General features: G+C 51.5%; 2 protein-coding genes across 2 annotated transcripts; one reads left to right on the forward strand and one right to left on the reverse strand.

The window, feature by feature from the left end:
* Window positions 1–172: 172 nt before the first annotated feature.
* Window positions 173–5,858, forward strand: LOC117889594 (xenotropic and polytropic retrovirus receptor 1). Its single transcript, XM_034794004.1, has 7 exons — window positions 173–608; window positions 2,560–2,718; window positions 2,781–3,179; window positions 3,282–4,257; window positions 4,319–4,488; window positions 4,562–4,695; window positions 4,753–5,858. Exons 2-7 carry the CDS (start codon window positions 2,650–2,652, stop codon window positions 5,027–5,029), a joined length of 2,025 nt encoding a protein of 674 aa, XP_034649895.1. The 5' UTR covers window positions 173–608; window positions 2,560–2,649; the 3' UTR covers window positions 5,030–5,858.
* A 476-nt stretch (window positions 5,859–6,334) lies between these two features.
* LOC117889592 (dynein heavy chain 6, axonemal) lies at window positions 6,335–20,025 on the reverse strand. The gene is made up of 26 exons (XM_034794003.1): window positions 19,083–20,025; window positions 18,885–19,029; window positions 18,473–18,823; window positions 18,320–18,415; window positions 18,135–18,265; window positions 17,502–18,076; window positions 17,032–17,442; window positions 16,573–16,963; window positions 16,240–16,516; window positions 15,561–16,175; window positions 15,041–15,493; window positions 14,156–14,979; window positions 13,508–14,102; window positions 13,286–13,435; window positions 11,982–13,221; window positions 11,726–11,905; window positions 11,406–11,672; window positions 11,154–11,339; window positions 10,742–11,091; window positions 10,544–10,685; window positions 9,474–10,477; window positions 9,233–9,413; window positions 8,411–9,165; window positions 7,282–8,350; window positions 6,748–7,218; window positions 6,335–6,693 (listed from the first exon to the last, which is right to left on the reverse strand). The coding sequence occupies exons 1-26, from the start codon at window positions 19,969–19,971 to the stop codon at window positions 6,337–6,339; spliced, it is 12,105 nt and encodes a 4,034-aa protein (XP_034649894.1). The 5' UTR covers window positions 19,972–20,025; the 3' UTR covers window positions 6,335–6,336.
* Window positions 20,026–20,846: the final 821 nt, after the last annotated feature.

A 20,846-nucleotide genomic window follows, 5' to 3' on the forward strand; every position in this document is an offset into this window, starting at 1 on the left:
TAAGATAACAGACATAATGAGCTCATTTCCGCTGTTGCCAGTTTGGTTTAAAGAATATTTAATTAAATTATTTTTGCAGTGCGCTGCACAGACTATATCGATATATCGATATTTCCAGCAATATTTTGGCTCGCGACTTGCGATATTTTGTTTTGAATAGTTGTTCGCGGAAGAAACGAACGCTATTGCTGCACTTCTCCCACCGCCGAAATAATTATAGTGGCCCAAAAGAAATATATAGTACAAGTGCAGTTGCGAGCTCTTTGTTTTTGTTATTATTCCGTCAAAGTGGCCGTCTGCTCCGTGTGCGGGTGTTCGGGTGTGCGCGCTCTTCTGTGATAAGCAGTGTACTTAATAAATCAGTAACTTGTTGACAATTAGTAATGATTGTGAGTGGATCAGGTGCCCGCTGAGAGACCATTCATTTAACAATCCATCTGTATATATTTAGCAATGTGCTGCTGCAACGAATTCTGTACAAAAGTCGGATAGCTCCTTCTCAACCATTGGCCATTGCCACTCTTTGCAGCGCTGCCCACTGCACTATAGCTGCAAGCTGCATCAGGCAGCAGCGCTGCAGCAGCAGCAGAAGCAGAAGCAGCGTATATGTATGTACATATGTCATTTTATGTAATTGAAAGACTATTCCCCTCATTCTTCGGTTAATCTATAGCCTAAATGGCCTTCAATTGGTTTTTGGTTTTCCATCAATTACTTTGAGAAACGCTGCGCTGGCGCTCTGACCCACTGTCACTCATCGTTTGAATGAATCGCGTATCAAGAACAACAAAAACAGCCACAACAAAGACAAAAACAACATCATCATATTTCCAGATAATAAGGAGAGCGACTTCCAGACACGACTTTCGGACAATTCTGCTCAGTTAACAGTTTTTTTGTGTGCTTTTTTTCTTTCGTGTTTTGTTTTTATTGATCAAATATTTGCGTCGTACGTGTACGTGTGTTTGTGCGTGTATGTCGATGTGTCTCGTAGGGCAGTGAAGGGGGTTGGGGTAGAGGCGGCTGTGGGGCTTTGTGTGTCAATTTTTGTTGGTTCTGCTGCCGCCGTCGACGCTGTTGCTGCTACGGATGGCAGCACACACATGTTTGATATGGTTAACTGTATAACTGTATCGTTATCAGTGGCAATTAAGCCCCTAGAGAAGGAATGAATCTGTAAGCAGTTCGAGAGGGGTGCGGGGCGGAGCGATAAGGGACGAGAACACTCTGTTATGCATTGTTCGGATAACTGTTATAATCCCCGCTCTTAAACTGTTCAAATCGGCAAACTGAATGAGCATCGATGATCGATCAGCTGTTACTATTCGACGAGTGCCCTAATCAATCAGCGTCGCTGTTCTATATTTAAACCCCACCATTGACCATTGACGTTAATTGACCAACAGACTGCTGTTGTGGTTGCGGGACTGACCCTGCCATCAATTATCACCTCCAGTGTAAAGCCCACTCTTTGTTCGCTTCGCTTTGCTTTCCCTTCGTTCCAGAAGAAGGAGAAGAAGAAGACGAACGTTCCTGTGCTGGAAGGAAGCTCAGCCAAAACGGGACTCTATCCTCGAATGTGAGGAGACAGGCTGGGAATGAGAGCGGACTTTAAGCCTTGCCTGAAAAATATAAAATTAAATGATTGAAAATAGGAAGGGGCAACCACAATGACTGGGTTACAACTAATTAATTACAGAGACTGACTCTACACTGCACTCCACTATGGGAAAATACGATCAGCAACTGTAGCTTCAACAACAGTAAATGTGCAGGATTGAATGGAAATAATAATAGCGGGCAAGGTGGAGGAAATATTTATTCAATTGATTAAAATGTTGGCATCTTTCGAGTTTTTTTTGTTTGTTGTGTTTGCCTTTGCGACGAAAATTTTCCAATTTGCTTAGCTTATTATTCGGGCCACGTTAATGAGATACTACACAATAATTCTGTAAAGAGATTGGGGGGGCTTATCATTCGCAGTGCACACACACTCACACACACACGTACACAAGATGGTGAATGGCGAGGGGGAAGTCGTTGCCATCCAATTGTGGGGCAATCGTCGGATTGAGGCGTTTGTAAACCCAATTTGCAATCGCTTCTAGGCAAATATTCCCCTTACTTTGGATTAGATATACACACACACATATGTAAGCCTGTATGTATGTATGTATGATCACGGATCACGGATAGACATGCCCCACCCCCATTAGTATGGCCATCGGGGCGTTAAATTGTGTTTACACTTGAAAAGAGACGATGCCAAATGGCTGCCACGGAACTCAGGGACAGTGAAAATACCTTCAGTAGGGCATATTAATACAAATTGAAGACATAACTTTAACAATGGGAACTGAAAATGGGCAGATTAATTGACTGCGAACGAGAAAGAAGAATTACTGTAAGTTCGCCCTCTAATGGAACGTTGAAAAATAAGCAACGGTTTCCCACTGGAATATGGCAAATTGAGAGCTTCAACTCGCAGAAAGGGGAAACAACAGTCTGAAACAGAGAAAAGTCCCGCTACAACTCTCCCTTTTATGGTTGTACTTGCAGACGCACTTCCAGTGAGGGTCCAAACCGCAAGGAGAGGCAATCCTTGGAACCAGAATTAGAGGCAAGCGATAAACCGGAGCAGCCCTAACCATGAAGTTTGCCGAGCATCTGTCGGCGCACATAACGCCCGAGTGGCGCAAGCAGTACATCAACTATGAGGTGAGTCTCTTTTTATCCATCCAAAGAGAGATCCCTCCAAGCCATACCATTTTATCGTAAAGGAAATGAAGGCAATGCTGTACTTGGCCGTCGAGGAGGCCCCGTCGGTGGAGAGTGTTGAGGATGATGTGCTGAAGCGTCACTTTGCCAACTTCGATGAGAACTTCTTCCACTACTGCGACAAGGAGCTAAAGAAGATCAACACCTTCTATTCGGAAAAGCTGGCGGAGGCCACACGCAAGTTTGCCAATCTGAATGCTGAGCTGAAGACCTGCATCGAGGAGTCCGAGCGGAGTGCGAAAAAGTCAAAGGGACAGAAGCGTCTGGCCGCCCTGCCCGATCGCAAGGCGCGCGAACTGAAGTTGGCCTTCAGCGAGTTCTACCTGAGTCTCATTCTTCTGCAGAACTATCAGAATCTGAATCACACTGGATTCCGTAAAATACTCAAGAAGCATGACAAGGTAAGCCACTCGTGAAATTTACAACCTCTGCAGTGACAGAGGCAGCTCTTGGCTCTGAACCTTGACCTCAACTCTTATCTTTTCTCTTTTGCTGGGGTGCAGCTTTTGCGCGTTGACACCGGCGCCAAGTGGCGACAGGAGTACGTGGAGGCATCGCATTTCTTCACCAACAAAGACATCGACAACATTATCAATGAGACGGAGACGACGGTGACGGGTGAACTGGAGGGTGGAGATCGACAGCGGGCGATGAAGCGGCTGCGCGTGCCACCGCTGGGGGAGCAGCAGAGTCCGTGGACCACCTTCAAGGTGGGCCTCTTCTCCGGCAGCTTCATTGTGCTGGGCATTGTGGTGGTGCTCTCGGCCATTTTCCACGAGATCAGCGGGGAGAACCTGAAGGTTACGTTCCGCCTCTATCGCGGCCCCCTGCTGATCATCGAGTTCATCTTTCTGATTGGTGTAAATATCTACGGCTGGCGTTCGTCCGGCGTCAACCATGTGCTCATTTTCGAACTGGATCCGCGCAATCATCTGTCCGAGCAGCATCTCATGGAGCTGGCGGCCATCTTCGGTGTGGTGTGGACGCTCAGCATGCTGAGCTTCCTGTACAGCGCCAGCCTGGCCATTCCGGCGTTTATCAATCCCCTGACGCTCACCCTGATTATGGTGCTCTTTCTGGCCAATCCGTTCCATGTGCTGCACCACGATGCCCGCTTCTGGCTGTGGCGCATCACCGGACGCTGCATCTCGGCGCCATTCTTTCACGTGGGCTTCGCCGATTTCTGGCTGGGCGATCAGCTCAACTCTCTGGCCACTGCCATACTGGACTTTGAGTACCTCATTTGCTTCTACTTCACCAACGGCAACTGGACGGAGGCCAAGGATGCCTCCATCTGCATGGAGCAGGACTATATCATCCGGCCGATTGTCAACTGTCTGCCGGCATGGTTCCGTTTCGCCCAATGCCTGCGACGGTATCGCGACTCGCGTGAGGCCTTTCCCCATTTGGTAAATGCCGGCAAATACTCGACCACGTTCCTCGTCGTGATCTTTGCCACCCTCAAGTCGTTCCACAGTCGTGAGTGCACCTGCTAAAGATCTTTCTCTTTCATTTCTTATCTCTTTGCTCCCTTTTTTAGAGAACTATGCCAGCACATTCGATAATCCGTATACGTGGCTCTGGATTATCGCCTCGATAGTGTCCTCCTGCTATGCCTACACGTGGGACATCAAGATGGATTGGGGCCTGTTCGATAAAAATGCCGGCGAGAATACGTTTCTGCGCGAAGAGGTCGTCTACTCATCGACGGTGTGTGATTTGTGTCCAATCCTACTCTTTGAATTATAATTTTATTGGTTTAATTTGTGGGTTTATTTTTCAGGGTTTCTACTATTTTGCAATTATTGAGGATCTTGCCCTGCGCTTCATTTGGGTGCTTTCCTTTTATCTGACGGAGATGAAGATCGTTAGCGGAGACATTATGACCTCCATAACGGGCATCCTTGAGGTCTTTCGGTATGCGTAGAAAATCAAGAGTAAGAGTAAACTTTTACATTTTGTTCTCCCTTGCAGTCGCTTTGTGTGGAACTTCTTTCGACTGGAGAACGAGCATCTGAACAATTGCGGCAAGTTCCGAGCGGTGCGTGACATTTCGATTGCGCCGCTCGACTCCTCCGATCAGGCGCTCATCCTACGGATGATGGACGAAACGGATGGTGTGATCAATCGCTACACAAAGACGAACCGACCCAAGCCAAAGAAGATCAAGGATCCGGAGAAGCGCAGTCTGTTGCAGCCACGCGGCTCCATGCCCGATCTTCGTATAGATATTGATAGCAAAAAGTTATAGGCAGACCTACGCCAACGCCTCGATCAAGTTGTGCTTCCCATTGAGCGTTTAATGAGAGATTGGTGTCACGACTCGGCCCTACCGATAATGCTTATAATATTATCGACCTTTTTTTTGTTCATCTTTTTTTTGTGCCCATTGTTTAGCTAATTTGTACTATACATTACTATATTTAACTTACTAGTTACGTTAAGTGTACTTAAACGGAAAGGAAAGGAAACTGAAACTGAAACTTAAGCGCAAAACACGCGACAGACAGAGAAAGAGCACGAGAGAGTGAGTGAGTGAGAGAGAGCGATATGTCCAGCAATAACTAGCTTATAAGAGAAACCAACTAATTAAGCATTCCATTTATCCGTTGAAAAACTAACGAAAGAACCTCCTGTATCCCATTCTATACTATCCATTCCCAATTTTTCACAATATTAAGCCACAATTTCGGAGCAGCCAGGAGATGCGAAAGATGCGGCAGTATTAGTACTTAGAAAAGGCGAACAAAAATGTAACAGTCCCTGATGAACTCCCCCCTCCATTTAACAGACATTCCTTTATTAATCACGATATATTTTATATCGTTTATTGTTTATCGTTAGTCAAATTTAGTTATCTCTTAATCCGTTATCTGTTATCTGTCCTATTCCCCCATTGTTTCGATTGATGTACCCCTGCCAAAAAGGAATATTTTGTGTATATCGGCAGAGCCTGTGTGTGTGTGTGTGTATGTTCTTTTCGAATGTTTCTGTATGAGAGATGGAATGGTGGATCTAGCTAGTGGTAGCTCTCCCATGGGCTTTTCTTTTGTTTAATAACAAACAGACTTGAGAACGTGCAACGTTTTGTATTTGTACTTATAAAATATCGGAATATCTCATATGATATATGGATGATATATCATCAAACTAACTAACTATCAATCTATACCTTAAATAATTAACTTATGTAAATTGTAAACTGTAAGAGATTTTCCTCTATATTTTTGTTGTTGTTTTTTGTTTATGTTGCCATAGCTTGCTCGCATTTTGAGCTGCTGTACCCCCCACAATTTTGTATCGTAGATTAAAATCGAACCAAAAACGATAAATCGAAATGTGCCAGAGATGTGGTCTAGCCCCTGCCCTAAAACACACAAAAAACAATCCCTAGATCTTAATCTTAAGAACATTTATTGTACATAAAACATAAACATACACACGCACGCACATACACACACACACACACACACAACAGCTGAGAGAGTGAGAGACAGCGTGAGAACAGAGTAACAAAATAAACGACGCCTTTAGGCATGCAGAAAATATAACAACATTTTAGGAAACATTCTCCACGACACCCGAAACGAGTGCTGTGCCACGCATTACCCAAAACTCGGGCTCATTTTGGCTGATTAGCAGGACGGACAGCACGAAATTCGTCGAATGGCCGGTGGTGGAGAGGACGCCGGATCGCTGCTGGGTCTTGTAGAGCGGCGCCTCGTAGCGCACCTGCGGCGCGATCTCCAGGCAGGGCATGAAGCGAACGATGGGCAGGCGGGTGTACAGCTCACCGAACTTGGCGTCGCAGAGGCCACCCTGGCTGAGATCCCAGCGTGCCGCTTCGATGAATATGCCATGGACATTGATGACGGCATCGGTGGACTCCTGCAGATCGCCATACAAGCGATCATCCTGCAGGGAACACGGCATAAACAGAGGTGGGAGGAAAGGACATCCAGTACTTACACTTCTGCCCGCAGTATGGGCCTCAAAGAAGTCCTGCTGGACCAGCTCACGCTCGACAATGTCAAAGTCGATCTTCAGCGAGTCGATGGGCAGCACGCGACGGCGAGCGTACGTCTGCAGCACGCCCGTGAGGAAGGATTGGGGAAAGAAGAAGCCACTGATCCAGTAGGAGCGCGGCGCCCCATTCTCCGCCCAGTGCTGAATGAAGTCGATGCGTCGCTGAAAGTCCGTGATGTAGTTCGGCAGCGGCTTGATGGAGAGGAAACTTCGCTTGGCCCAGGAGGCCGGCACCAGGTTGGCCAGCAGCGCCTTGAACACATTCTCCAGCTCCTCGGACATCACCACCAGACCCTTGATGGCCTTGGCCAGATTCGCCAGGCTGTCGTGAACGATGCCCAGCGCAATGTTGAAGCGATCAATCTCCTGCACCAGCACAGTGGTCAGCGATGGCACCTGTCCCTTGCTGTCCAGCTGTGAAAGTAGAGAAAAAGTGATCAGATATATCAGCTGCATGCTGCACGCTGCACAACCTACCAACGAGAGTGAATCATGGAGTGGCTCCCGCTTGATTCTATGCGCCAGGGACTCCTGAATGCGGGCAATGATCTGCAGGCAAATGTCATTCTCCGCCGCCTGACCCTCGTCGGCCGAGGAGCGTGGCTGGCCCAGCAGCAGCGTGCTGATAAAGAATTCCGTCTCCTTGGTCTGAAAGACTATGTTGGCGTTCTGATTCATGCCGAATATCTCGGGATCCTCCAGCACTGGGAAGCCCTGCACAAAGGTCGAGTACTCGGCGAGCGTCTTCTTGCGCGGATCCCGATAGTAGGCGTCGCCCCGACAATACCGATACTCTGGCTGTATGATGCGCTCCGACGAGAAGATCATCAGCACCGTGCGCAAGCAGCGCAGATCCCAGTAGTCGGTGACGCGGCCGCCCCAGGTGATCTCTCCGTTGATGTAGAGGATGGCCTCCCAGGGTATATCGTCGAGCACCTGGCGATCGATGAAGAAGTCGAGCGTCTTGAGGCCGCACTCGCGATCACTCTCATTGAACTCGTACATAATGTTCCAGCCGAGCGGCCCGAACTTGCGCCGCTCCAGCAGCACCGCATGGAACATGCACAGCCCAAAGACAATGGCCCGCCAGTTGGCACTCTGGATGTGCTGCTCGAAGAAGTCACGCTTGAGATCCGCCAGCGCACCAATCACATTCGCCTTGATGCCCTTGGGCGGCTCATTGGTTATCTTCACCGAATTCTGCAGCACGCTGATGGGGAACTCCCTGATGGGCATCGAGGAGAGGAAGAGCCGGAATTCGGGATGCGCTTTGGTGACGCCCAGCGACAGATTTCGCACAATTGTCTCCAACGTGCGCATCCACGAGGTGGCCAAGTGGCAGTTCTGCAGAAAGACCCAGTGGCCCAGGCGCAGGCTCATGGCAATCAAATTCTCGGCCACCGGTCCCTGGCCCTGGCCCAGCGATATCGAATAATACTTTTCCGTGTACTGCATTTGGGTTGTGAACTTCAGGAAGCCCGACATCGGATCGGAGCCTGTGGAGAGCACAAAAATCAGCGGCGTCACATCGGACGTGTCCAGGAAGCTGTCAGGAAGGGGAGGGAACATTAAAAGGGAGCCCCACACCATGGCCAATGCTGCTTACACGGTGCTCAGTTGTGTGCCCGTGGCGGAGACTTCGGTGAAGTAGCGGCCAACGGTGGCGTGCAGATAGCTGACAACATTCAGCAGGAAGCGCGGCTTCCGGAACACGGCAATGAACATGAGCTTGTGGAAGATGCGCAGCCGCTTGTTCCACTTGTCCGTGGGCGGCTGCTTGGTGCGGGCAAAGTCAAAGATCTCCTTGTTGTCCTGCAGCTGCAGGAAGAAGGGCCGGTCGATCTCGTTGCTGATGCCCGAGAATGTGTCCGGGAAGTTGTCCTCCAAGTAGATGCACGCATCCCACTCCATCTGGCTGAGCTTTGTGCTCGATGGCTGCTGCTTGGGCCGAATATTTCCGACGGCGCCGCGTGTCAGGAAGCTGAACTCCTCGTCGGAGACGCGCTTCTCCTGCCGCTCCACGGACAGGGCCAGCAGGAAGCTGAAGATGATCTTGTGGTTCTCAAAAAGGCCACGCGATATGTTGTCATAGATGGCCTTCAGCTCGTCCAACATCAGCGAGGAGATGCGCTTCTCGACGGACTGTGTGGCATGCTCCTGGCGCAGGACATTGCAAAAGATCTGCGTAAAGTACTTGAGGCTGTACTGGTACATGGGATCGATCTCGGCCAGTCCGGCCACCACAAAGTACAGGATGGCACCGCGTGACGCCAAAATGCGATAACGTTCGCGCGATGCTGTGATGATCTTCTCCGTCTCCTCGGTGTCGATTAGTCGAGCGGCAATGATGAGGGACGTTTCCTGTTGCCAGCAGATAAATAGGAGACTTAGAGTAGGGTAGATCACAGTTCAGCAATCACGGACACACCTTGGCATCGTTGAGGGTCTCCACGAGCTCCTCGTCATCGAGTATGTTGCCCTCGGAGTGGAAGAGCAGCTTCAGCACCTTGTCCTCGAGGATCAACAGCTGCTGCTTGTCGTCATTGATCTTCACCACCAGATCGTTGCGTTGCGCCTCCATGGCAGGCAGCTCAATGGCCACAATGTCGCTGCAAACACAGAGAGACCAGTGAGCGGCAGAGAGGCCTTGAAGCGCTGGGAATACTCACGCTAAAAGCTGATCCTCGAGTCCACTTTCGGTCACTAGGAAATTCACGAGCGTCACATTGATGCACACCTCGGGCAGATAGTGGGGATTGGGCAGCTTTGTGGTCATGTACAGCTTGAAGTTCTCATCGTAGTCGATGACCTGATCGCCCAGCTTGAGGTAGATGCGACCCTCGTACTTGTACGTCTCTCGCTGCAGGATGGGCCGCAGGGCCGGATCGATGGTCTCATCGATTTCCTCGAGCAGCACCGGATACCCCTGCCGCACGCTGTTCTCCAGTATGCGCATCATGTTCGCATCTGTCATCTTCACAACTTGCAGATTGTTCTCCTTCTCCATGTTGCGTATCCAGCGATTGGCCTGCTCCTGCGGATCGATCATCAGCGCCCAGCGCAGGGCGCGCGTCGCATAGATGCCATTCTCGATGGAGATGTTGTCCTTGGGCAACCCGTCCACATTCCACTGCCGCATCTCGTACGCATCGCCCAGGACCTTCAGCAGATTGAACTCCCCGCTGGATGGTATCTTATTCTCGCGGCACTTGCTCACCCACAAGGCGCCCATGTCGCGACGATAGACGTGCGAGAAGGCGCCCAGATAGGCCACGCAGGCGGCTGACACGAGCACATCCCCCGGCACGCAGGCCAAGTCGGCGGTCAGCGATTTGACTGTCTCACGCCAGCGCACCTGCTCGTCGGACAGGGCGGAGGTGAGGCGTCCGGCGCGATTGATGCGGCCGTACGTGAGATCAACATTGGCCTGGATCACCTGGAATTCGCGTTGCTTCTCATCGAGGCTGTCGCGCAGTGTCTGGATTTTGGCCTCGACGGCGGCCAGTTCCTTTTGCTTCTGCCGCAGCACGGTCATCACCTCCTTGAGCTCCGCCTCGGCGGCCTCCTTGCGCTTTATCTTCGGCTCCACCACCTTGTACACCTTCGAGAACTTGTCCATGGCAATCACCCACATGCTCACCGATTTCGCCACCTTCGAAACCTTTTCGAATTTCTATCAAGCACAAAAAGGAACAAAAGGATCAGTCAGAAACTAAACAGAAAGAGCAGCAGTACCCACGGCTGGATTAAAGTCCTTGTGGTCAATGTACTTTTTGACCTTCTTCAGAACATCGTCCTTCATGTGCTCCTTGTCGTACTCGAACAGCCGCTTGATGAAGTTTATGTCCGCCATAATAGCCTTGGCCGAGGCCCAAGTGGGTCTGTCGGGATACAAAAATAAGAGTCCATCTCTCCTACTCCTGTGTCGTTTACTCACTTGGCGCCGAGGAGTATGCAAACGGCCTCCATGCAGAACTGCACCAGCGCCGGGGGCGTTGTGAATGATTTCAGCTCATTGATGTCCGCCTTGGTGAGGCCCTTGAGGGCATCTTCGGCCTCGCGCAGCGCTGGCATTGCTATCTCCAGATCTTTGCCAGCATCCTCGGATATGGCCTGGGCCACGGCTGCCTTCTCCTTGGCGCTGGCCTCATCCTCCATGACACTCTGCTTCACGATGTCCGCCTGCTTCGTTTCGGTTGTGAGATTCGCCACCAGCGACTTCATCAGCGCCGATTTCTCATCCAACTGTGGCACCATCACCTCCAGCTCCTTTTGCATCACAGCAATCTGTGGTGGGGGATTGATATCTGTGGAGTGGAGTGGAAAACATCTTTGATGCGTGCACTTACCACTTCGTTTGTTTCCAGCAGCTTGTTGAGGCCATTGCCAATGCGCTTTCGCTTGGCAATTATCTCCTGGTTCTTGGCTTTCAGCAGATTCTGATAGAGCTTCAGCAGCTCCAAGTAGCTGCTGGGTGTGGTGTAATAGTGTCGCTTCATTTCCTTGTAAAAGCGCACCGATGCATCCTCAACAGTCTGCAGCAAAGAACAAAGAAAAACAGATTAGATATCACTGAGAAAATATCACAGAACTCTCCCTACCTTATGCATAAATACTGTGACGCTGGCTAGTGCGACGCGATCTTCCATTTTGGGTGCTATCTTTGTGAGCAGGCCGAGGGCCACCGAGTAGAGGGCCTCTGTGGGCCAGCTGGTGAACCAGTCGATGGTTGTGCAGTTGACCAGCGAGGGGAACATGCGGCAGCGTCGACGAAAGGCATCGCCCACAGGACTCATCGACATGACCACATGCAGATTATTCCGCACACGATTGATGAAGAACTTGTATATGTCGTCACGATTGCAGGGCTAACAGGAGGATAATCAGAGGATTACGAATCGAATGGCACTGATATACTCACCTCAGTCTTTTGTGTTTCGTTGCAGGCATCGCGGGCATCCAGTATGATCTTTTCGAATTCATCGCCTTCAAAGAGATTGGGCACCTCGCCCGAGTTCAGAATGTTATTGATGTCCTCCAGGAACTCCTCTTCGACAATCTGGCTGTCGATCATCAGAAAGGTCACGGGATGATTGTCAATCTGTTGGGTGAGTGAAAAGAGTAGCAGATTTACATCAGACTTTGGATGCAGTGATGGTTGGGAGCACCCTGCTTACCCCTGCTATTCGATAAAGGACACGCAAATCCTCGTGGAATGCATTCAGATCGTAGTTGCGCCTCATCTCGATCTGCCAGCAGTTGTACTCGTTGACGTGGGAGGCCAGTCGTGTGAGCGACTGCTTGCCCATGCCTGCGACACCCACCAGCAGGCCATTGCCACGATCGCTGCGCAGCAGGCGGGCCAGTCGCACCGTATGCTCCATGGCATCCTGAAAGAGTATCAGCTTCATGCGCTTGCCCACGGCCATCGAGTTGTAGTCGACAATGTAGTCATTGAGGACGCTCTCGAGCTTCGCCTGATCCTTGATCTCATCGTAGATGCGTTCGTTTTTCGGCTTGCCAAAGATCATGAAGTCCCCAAAGAGGATTGCCGGCTCATCGTCCTGGACGACATCACGCTTAAAGTGCAGCTGGCAAACGCTCTTCATGAGCCCCTTGAACACATCCTTGTCCTCCTGATTGATCAGGCGATCGTGGAAGACGCGCGTCGTCTCGTGGTAGAACAGCCTCAATATTTGATTCTCCATATTGTAGTGCAGATTGGTGGCCTGCAGTATGCCCTGAATGCACTTGGACAGATCCCGCAGATTGAATATGTAATGGGAACGATCGGGCGTCGGCAGCATCACATTGGCCACCCGCATGTAAACATCCACGCAGGCATTCACCATTGGTTCGGATAGGGCGCGTATCGCGCCCGAGAACGAGCCCAGAAAGCCCAACAAAATGCCATTGAAGATCTGTGTGAGTGTCTCCTCGTTGGGCTTGGGCAGCGAGAACAGAGCAAAGTGTCGCACGTAGCGCGGTGTCAGCGGATTGCGACCACCGCCGGGCGGTGCACAGGCACAGCCCAGCACCACATCGAGCACCTCCTTCCAGAAGAGCTTCTCCCTGTCGTAGAAGCCCTTGAAGTCGAGAAACTGCCGCAGCAGCTCGATGGCCGCCTGGCTGCCATACGTGTCCAGCTTGGGCATATTCACATCGTCAATGAAGATGATCACCGTCTTGCCCATGGGTGCGCCCAGCTGGGTGCGCTTGCGCTTCTCCAGCGGCCCCTCGATCATCTCCTGGGTGCGCACGCTGCTCGTCTGTGCCGAGAAGTTCAGTATCACCGGTATGACCTTGCCCTCGGACAGGCGCTTCATGCAGCTAATTGCCAGCACAGTTTTGCCCACGCCCGTCTCGCCCGTAAACATGACGGGTATGTTTCGCTTGAACAGAAGATCAGCCACATAGCTGCAGGAAGAGGAGGAGGAGGATTAGCTCTAAGAGGAGGAGAGAGAGATGGCGACTGGCTTACCCGTATTTGGTGGTATCCACTGTGGGCACCTGCATGTCATAGTAGGAAATCTCCGAGCTAAACTTAAACGTGGGCATTATGTCCAGCCATTTGCCCCATTCGCGTGTCTCCAGATCCACGCGATAATTCCACATTGTGTGCGGCGGCAGGCTACAAAAGGGAAGAACGTCACAGGTTTAATCTCTACACTGAGGGTTAAGTGTGGTCACGCTTTGGGCTTACTCCATATTTGGATGCTGGGCAATGGTTCGACTCCATTGCTCCTCGTAGGCCACTTTCTCGGCATCCCTGAGATTGGAGGCAATCGACCAGAGCACGCTCCATGAGAAGATCTTTGTGAGCAGATCCTTGGCCTGCTCCTCATTCAGGGCCGGCCACTTGACGGCCTCCAGCTGCGACGAGGTGAGGGCACAGCACAGACGCACCTTGGCATTGGTCACCTGATGAATGGTGTACAGCGCACGCTTGCGCTCAATCTTCAGCGCCTTCTCAAAGTAGCTCGTGAACAGTTGATAGAGGAACTCGGCCAGGGCGGGTGGCAGCTTCTGGCGCATCTGCACCTCGCGCCACGTATCGATCAGTGGCAGCCAGCCGAGATCAGCGGGATCAACGTAGACCATGCCGCAGCGCGAAACTGTGGCGGGTGAGGCCTGCAGCAGATCCTGCACCTCGAACAGCATGTGTATCCAGGCGGTGAGCTTAATGCGCTCCGAATTGGCCAGACACAGCATCTTGTTGTCGTCCAGCACGGTGTTCAAGTTCTCAATCCAAACGGCATCCACGGGGCCATCGCACATGATCCATTGATGAATCTCATCTGCAAGATAGAAACCATCTGTTGAGATCCAACAGAGGATCCATGCAACTCACCCTCCACATTGACGGCTGTGCGCACGGCCAGACCGAGGAGACCGTCCTGCCATTCCAACGTCTTTGGATCCACATAGCCGTACAGCTCGTTCATGGACACCGCCTTGGGGTTCATTGTCTGTATGACAACGGGCCGAAAGTTCGGATCCGGCACCTCAGTCTCAAAGAGATGCGCCAGCGCAAACTCGAGAGCGTGCAGCACCACGGACTTGCCACCGCCGGTGGGTCCCACCAGCATGACGCCCCAACGCACACACATTGTCTCGTACAGCTGCAGGCACTTGCGTATGGTGGTGGCCACCGGCTGGAGGCTCTTCTGTCGCAGACCCAGCATCAGGCTGGCCTCCAGATTCGGGTGCTGCGAGTCTGGCAGCTCGACGCCCGGGAACAAGTCGCTGAGAATGCCGCGAAAGAGCACGGCATCGTCGGCCAGGAACTTGGGTATATTGGAGTCACGCAGTGCGGCAATCAGCGTGATGTCCTCTCGCTGATCGGGCGAGGCACGCTTCAGGGCGCCGGCCATGACCAGCACAGACTTGACGGCGCGCATGCCAAAGTCGTAGTGATTCTGTTGGCTGAGCTGCTGGCTGCACAGCTGATACATTTGCACCATTTTGCGGGCCAAGATCTTGGGGTCCTCGAAGCCCTCCGAGTAGAGGATCACCTCGGAGATCAGCGCATAGTCCGGCACCATCATCGAGATGGGGCGGAACAGAGCCTTCAGATTGTCGGGTAACTCCGTGCGACCCGCATAGCCCGGATTCATTGTTATGAACACACAGCACGATCGATTGATGTTGATCTCGCGACCCTCAAACACGAAGCTGCAAAATGGGAGCGGAGAAATAAATCAATCCTCCCCAAGTGGAGCTGCCGATCTCTTACCGCTGTGCCTTCATGGCCTTGGCCGTTCGTATCGTTATCAACTGCTGGGCAATCACGGACAGCACCTCGATGTCGATGCGATTGAACTCGTCGAAGCAGCACCACGCACCGCACTGGGCCAGGCCCGAGAAGAAGCGGCCCATCATCTTGTAGTCGAGGCCATCGGAGCAATTGAAGACGACACACTGCTTGGCCAGGGCCTTGGCCAGATCCTTGGTTGTCTCCGTTTTGCCCGTGCCCGCGGGCCCCGCCGGTGCGCCACCCAAATCCATTTGAAATGCGCCCATCAGGCAGAGGTAGCATCGATCTGTGAGTGGTGTCAGCACCAGGACACCACCGGCGCCCAAATACTCATAGTAGTAAGGAATATTGGCGGCCGCCATGCGGGAGTACACGGTCTCCGTTTCATCTTCCCAATAGAAGCGCAGCATCTTCAGCCAATTGAAGTCGTTGCTGAGCAGAGACCAGAGAGCAGAGTAAGTTGAGAAGGGAATACGGAAGGGACTGGCTGCGTACTTACGGCTTGCACACCTCCTTCTCGATGAGCATGCGCACCGAGTCCTTGGCATGGACATCGATGGTGATCAGTGCGCAGAGTATCTTGCGCAGCAGCGAGCTAATGCTGCTCCGTGTGAGGGCCGCCAATGCGCCCAGATCCTTGAGGCACTTCTCCTCGTAGCTCTCCATTTTCTCCAGTATGCTGTCGGGAGTCTTGTCCTTGTTGTCGAATATGCGATGAATGTCGGCGGCCCACTGTACCTGGGTGACGGTGAGCACCACCTGATTGGGATGATCCTGGAACCACTCCTCCCGCTCCTTGGCCATGTAGCACAGATAGCCCAAGCGCATGTAGCGCTTCACGGAGACAAACATCGCCTCCTCCACCTTGCTGAGCCACTCCTCGACGGCGCCGCGCGCCTTCAGTCCCTTGCCAAACTGCAGCTTCTCGCCCTCGGGCGACAGGTAGGCGACAATGTCATTGGTGGCCACCACCTTGTCGTCGCCAGAGTCCTTGGTGCCAAACTCCAAGCGATAGATGGCATCGAAGCACTTGCGCAGATGCGGCTGCACCGCCTGCGGTATGCGGGTCTGTGCCAAAATCTCCAAAAGTTCATCGTTCGACAGGAAGTAGAATCTGCGGGGAACGAAGAGCAGGCTGTAGGCAGTAGGCAGTTGGCAGTAGAGGAACCTTTCCCTACCTGGGAAACACAACACGCTTCACCTCCAGATAGGCCTCCAGGCCGCGCGTTATGAGATCGAGCAGTCGATTATTCTCCACAAGGGCATCGTACACCTCCACACTGGACATTGTGGGCAGGGCGAGGGCCACTTTCTTGGCCTGACGTACAATATCCTTGAAGCACTTGTCCACCTGAAAGAACATTTTGGCCTCGTTGGGCAGCTGGCGCTGAATGTCCGCGGATGCGAATATGGCCTCCAAATAAATCCATGCACCCTGGCAGTCCATCCAGGACTCTACAAAAGAGAGACAGCATTAGATGAGCAAGGAGCAAATGCAGTTGCAGCCTCACCGAATGTCTTGCCAAATTGATCCATATCCGTGATCCAAACATTCACCTTGCCCTTGATGGGACCCACAAACTTGGAGGCAGCTATCGTATTGATATTCACATTGGCATCATCGAGCACCGCCTGCAGCTCCTCGGTGCCGGCCAGTATGAAGACATCCTTCTCATCGTGATGCGAGACAATGGCCAGTTCGGTCTCCTTCCATAGCGTTTCGATGGCCTTTAGCATATTCTCGAGCTGCATTTCGCCGGTGGCCTGAGAGGAGATCTGCATGAGAGACTCCCCAATGGCCTCATTATCGAAGGCGTGCACATTCTCGTAGGTGGCAAGCACAATGCCCTTCTCCTGGAAGAATTTGTGGCGCAACAGCTCCTCGATCTGTGTCCAGTGACGCTATGCGAAAGAAAGAATTGTATATGGAATTAGTTGTGGATTCTGATAATGATTGATGCGCCACTCACAGCCCGGAGATTGGGATTGCGAAGATAACCAATTACTGGCAGCTTCTCCTTGAACGCCTCCGCCGATTTCTGCAGCACCGGCACAATGTTATTCTCTGGCAGATACTTTTGGAACTGCAAACAGTTCTTGATTGTCTTTGAGTTGAGCTCGAGCATATCGGCGACGATTAGGGTGTTGAAATCGGCCGCATGCCAGTCGATGAGTGCCTGCTCCCAGTCCATCATTGTCTTGTAGAGACTCTGGCGCATGCGTACGTCATAGAAGGCCTCATCCATCTCCTCGTACATGGTTAAGTCGATGCGGAACTCCTTCTGGTAGCCGAGAAACTCCTCGGCACGCGCCTTGCATTCTTTCAGCTGTTCCATCAATGTGTCCAGCTTGTTGGTCACCGAAATCCGTTCGGATTTGGCCTACCGACGGGGAATGGCATGGATGTAGTCTCTGTTAAGGATAATCCCGCGATACTTACATCCAACAGCCACGGTTCGAGCGCCACCACAGCGATCTCGTGTATCTCCTCTTTGAGTGTAAAGATGTCAGCCATCATGACCTCGTCGAGGCGATTGATGAACTCTTGCCGCTTCTCCTGGATCTCGAGCAGCGTTTCCTTGGTGCGATTCACATAGTCCTCGGTGTCCATGTAGTCCTCCTTGCGTTCGTCGTCGATCGGTATGTCAAAGTCCTTGATAATCAGCAGCAGATCGTGCACATAGTCGACATCCTGGAATATCAAATCGAGCTCCGTGTTGCATGTGTCCAGGAATCGTATGTGCTGCACAATATCGAGCGTCTCCAGCGGATCGTAGCAGATGCGGCCAAAGAAATCCTGCGCATCCTCGTACAGCTGCGTTGTCTCCACCTCGGCCAGCTTGGGCAGATACTGGGCCAGCACGTTCTGCAGACGCTGGCACACCGGCGTCACAGCCTCCTTGAAGTTCGTCTGCGTCAGCTTCAGCAGTCCCAGATAGACAAACTCCAAGATCCCATCCAGCGCCCGCACATTGTTGCAATAACGATCGCAGTATGCGCGCAGCTTTATCAGATCTGCCAGGACATTTATGCTGTTTAGTTTTGTCTTTCTTGGGGCTACGAGACCACTCACCCTTTTCGCTTCTCAACGTTTCAGGATCTGTGTGGGTGTCAATATAGAAATTCTCGCGAATTTCATGGAAAAGTTTCGTATAGGTGGAAGCACGATCGAAGGCTTTACCCAGCAGATAGAAGATATTTTGCCTGCGGATTGAATATCGGATGAGATCTTGCATCGCTGGAGATAGCTTTACTTACCGATTAAACTGAAAAACGTGATCGGCGTGCAGCAGCCAGTGCAGTTCGGGCACGCCATCATACAGCAACTCCTCCTGACGTCCCATGATCGATGGCCTGAGAGATGCTCAGAGTCAGATCAGAGAAGAGAGCGGTAACTCACTCTTTACTCACTTTGTGTACTGCCAGAAGTACTCGTCTGTTGTGAAGGGTCGTATTTCCAGCACTGTCTCTAGTATCAGTTCGGTGATGCGCATAAAAATGATCTTGATGATATCCTCCGATGGCTCGATATCGATGCGATCGGGCAACAGTTTCAGCATTGCGAGGAAAAAGGGATGCTGCGGCATATTCTCCGGCCGCTTCCGCTCCACCGCCATATCCGTTTCAATGTGACTCTCAATGTCCGCGTCCGTTGGCCCAGCGGCATCGTGCATTTTGAGCGCATAGGCCAGATCCGCGAAGCTTTTGGTGGTGACGCGGTACAGCATTTGGAAGACCATCATGTCAGAGAATGTGAGAAAGCTGAGAGAACAGAATGAAGAATGAATAATGAGTCGATAAGTAAAGGGTCAGTCTGCCATACTTTGTTAGGGTCTTGCAGAAGGCTCGCTTGCGTGCCCGATCCGTAAAGCTGTGCGCTTCGCGCATCTTCTTCATCGATGGATAGTAGTTGACCTCATCGTCCGGAAAGAAGCCACGCGCCCGCATGGCATGCGTGCAGGATTGAACTGTACAAAGGATTTAAATAGGTAAAGGCTAAGGCTAAGGCTTGGGCACTCACATATCGAAACGCCAAATTCTTTACGAAATCTGTTAAAGATCTTGTGCAGCTGCTCATAGATACGCATGTGGGTCTCGAGAAAGTAGAATGGATGCCAGTTCTCAATGTTGCTGATGTCCACGAAATTCAGACTCTCCATTTCAACAAGTTCCGTGCGCATGCGCAGTATGGCCTTGGCCAGATGCGGTATCACAATGAACAGATTGCTGTGCAAATAGTTTCGGGCTTCGTTCAGCTTGCGCCATTTGATTGTCTTCTCCCACACTTTGAAGCCCTTCCAGATGCGAAAGAGGGCGAAGGTCTTGATCTTGATGATGCTGAGGAACTGGCGGAATTCCTTCTGCCACTGGTCGAGTGTCGTGAAGAAGTTCTCCGAGCGATGCCAGAATGTGACGCCGTGCCGTGTCACCGTGTAGAATGGATGGTAGGGATTCATATCCTCGTAGTCCACCTCCCTCAGGCTGTACGGCGTGAAGTACTCGCTGTCGTATGGCAGCATGTAGTCCATGTAGACGTACGAATCATCCTCGTTGGCCCGAATCCGGTCGATCACCAGATTCAGATTCGGTATCAGCGAAGCGCCCGTCGTTATCTTGATAGTGCTGGAGCTGCGCGACCTACCCGCTATCGAGCCCGTTCGCTGGAAATTGAGTCGCTGCTTTCGCGTCCTGGAGGTCGCTGTTTCCCTCGGCATTATTACGCTGCTCCTGCCAATCGTGCTCTTGCGCTCCGGAATCTGCACTTGACTGACACTGTTGCCGGCAGTGTCGGTGCTGGCGGCGGCGGTGACGGTTATGTCGCTTGCAGCCGCTGGACCATGAATCTGCTCACTGGTGCTCCATTGCACCAGCGTTTCGGATGATTTACCCTTACCCGACGATCTGGACATTGTTGAATACCGTTGGCTAGAGTCGGTCTATATTGGTATATGCTGCCTCTATATTTTGTTAGATATATTATGTACATATATACATATTATATGTACTGACAGATTGTACTGCCTGCTTTTGATTGCCTGCTTTAGCAATTTTGCTGTTATTCTTTCGGTGCCGAAGGGTAAACGGTTGCCTCGTTTCCTCGTTTTCCTGTTGCCATGGAAAAGGCTCTTGAGCTTTCGGTTTAGGGCTTTCCATGCCGTGCTTTATGGAGTATTTTGGGAATGTTCCTGCAAGCAGAAGAAGTAAAAAATTAGTCCGATCTCGGAAACTCTATATATCAAATATTTCTTTCTTTCGCTCTTGGGCTCTACACCGGTATCCCGGTGCTCATTCGCTTTCTAGTGTCCCTCGATGTGGCATCCGTTGGCATTGCAGATGCCGACCGTGTAGTTGGTTGTTCCAAGAGCGTCGCGACATCAGGGCATGGCTGATAGATCATGGCTAGCGCCTGCTGCTCATGGTCCTGCTTCAGGCTTCTTATTGCGCAACATGAGCTGGACCATCTTCAGGTCTGGCCCAGCGGTCGCCACGTAGTCTAATTTCTCAAAATCATTTTGAATTTTCGGTAGCAAGCAAAAACAAGCTTCGTTGGTAACGGAAACTTAAACTTGGAAAGCTTTTGGGCTTTTAGTTTTCGTCGCCGAAATGGAACATCGAAAATTCTCTGCATTCTGTTGCGGTTGTCTGCGGCGTTGGCCCACTTTTCACCGCTCTCCGGAGTCCATCGGCCAGCCGACGAACTTCAACTTCTGCAGAACGGACCGGCATTTTGGGGCACTCTTTAAATGTTGGCGGATGGCAGGGAGCTATGAGTGGGCGGGGCTAG

The sequence above is a fragment of the Drosophila subobscura genome, chromosome A (assembly GCF_008121235.1).
Source record: "Drosophila subobscura isolate 14011-0131.10 chromosome A, UCBerk_Dsub_1.0, whole genome shotgun sequence".
Taxonomy (NCBI): Eukaryota; Metazoa; Arthropoda; class Insecta; order Diptera; family Drosophilidae; genus Drosophila; species Drosophila subobscura.

Coding starts and splice junctions, on each gene's coding strand:
- LOC117889592 (XM_034794003.1), bottom strand. CDS start 19,971: ATGTCCAGATCGTCGGGTAAGGGTAAATCATCCGAAACGCTGGTGCAA. Junction 18,824..18,884: donor TTCTGCAAGACCCTAACAAA/GTATGGCAGACT, acceptor CTGTTCTCTCAG/CTTTCTCACATTCTCTGACA. Junction 9,166..9,232: donor AGACCCTCAACGATGCCAAG/GTGTGTCCGTGA, acceptor TGCTGGCAACAG/GAAACGTCCCTCATCATTGC.
- LOC117889594 (XM_034794004.1), top strand. CDS start 2,650: ATGAAGTTTGCCGAGCATCTGTCGGCGCACATAACGCCCGAGTGGCGC. Junction 2,719..2,780: donor AGCAGTACATCAACTATGAG/GTGAGTCTCTTT, acceptor TTTATCGTAAAG/GAAATGAAGGCAATGCTGTA. Junction 3,180..3,281: donor TACTCAAGAAGCATGACAAG/GTAAGCCACTCG, acceptor GCTGGGGTGCAG/CTTTTGCGCGTTGACACCGG.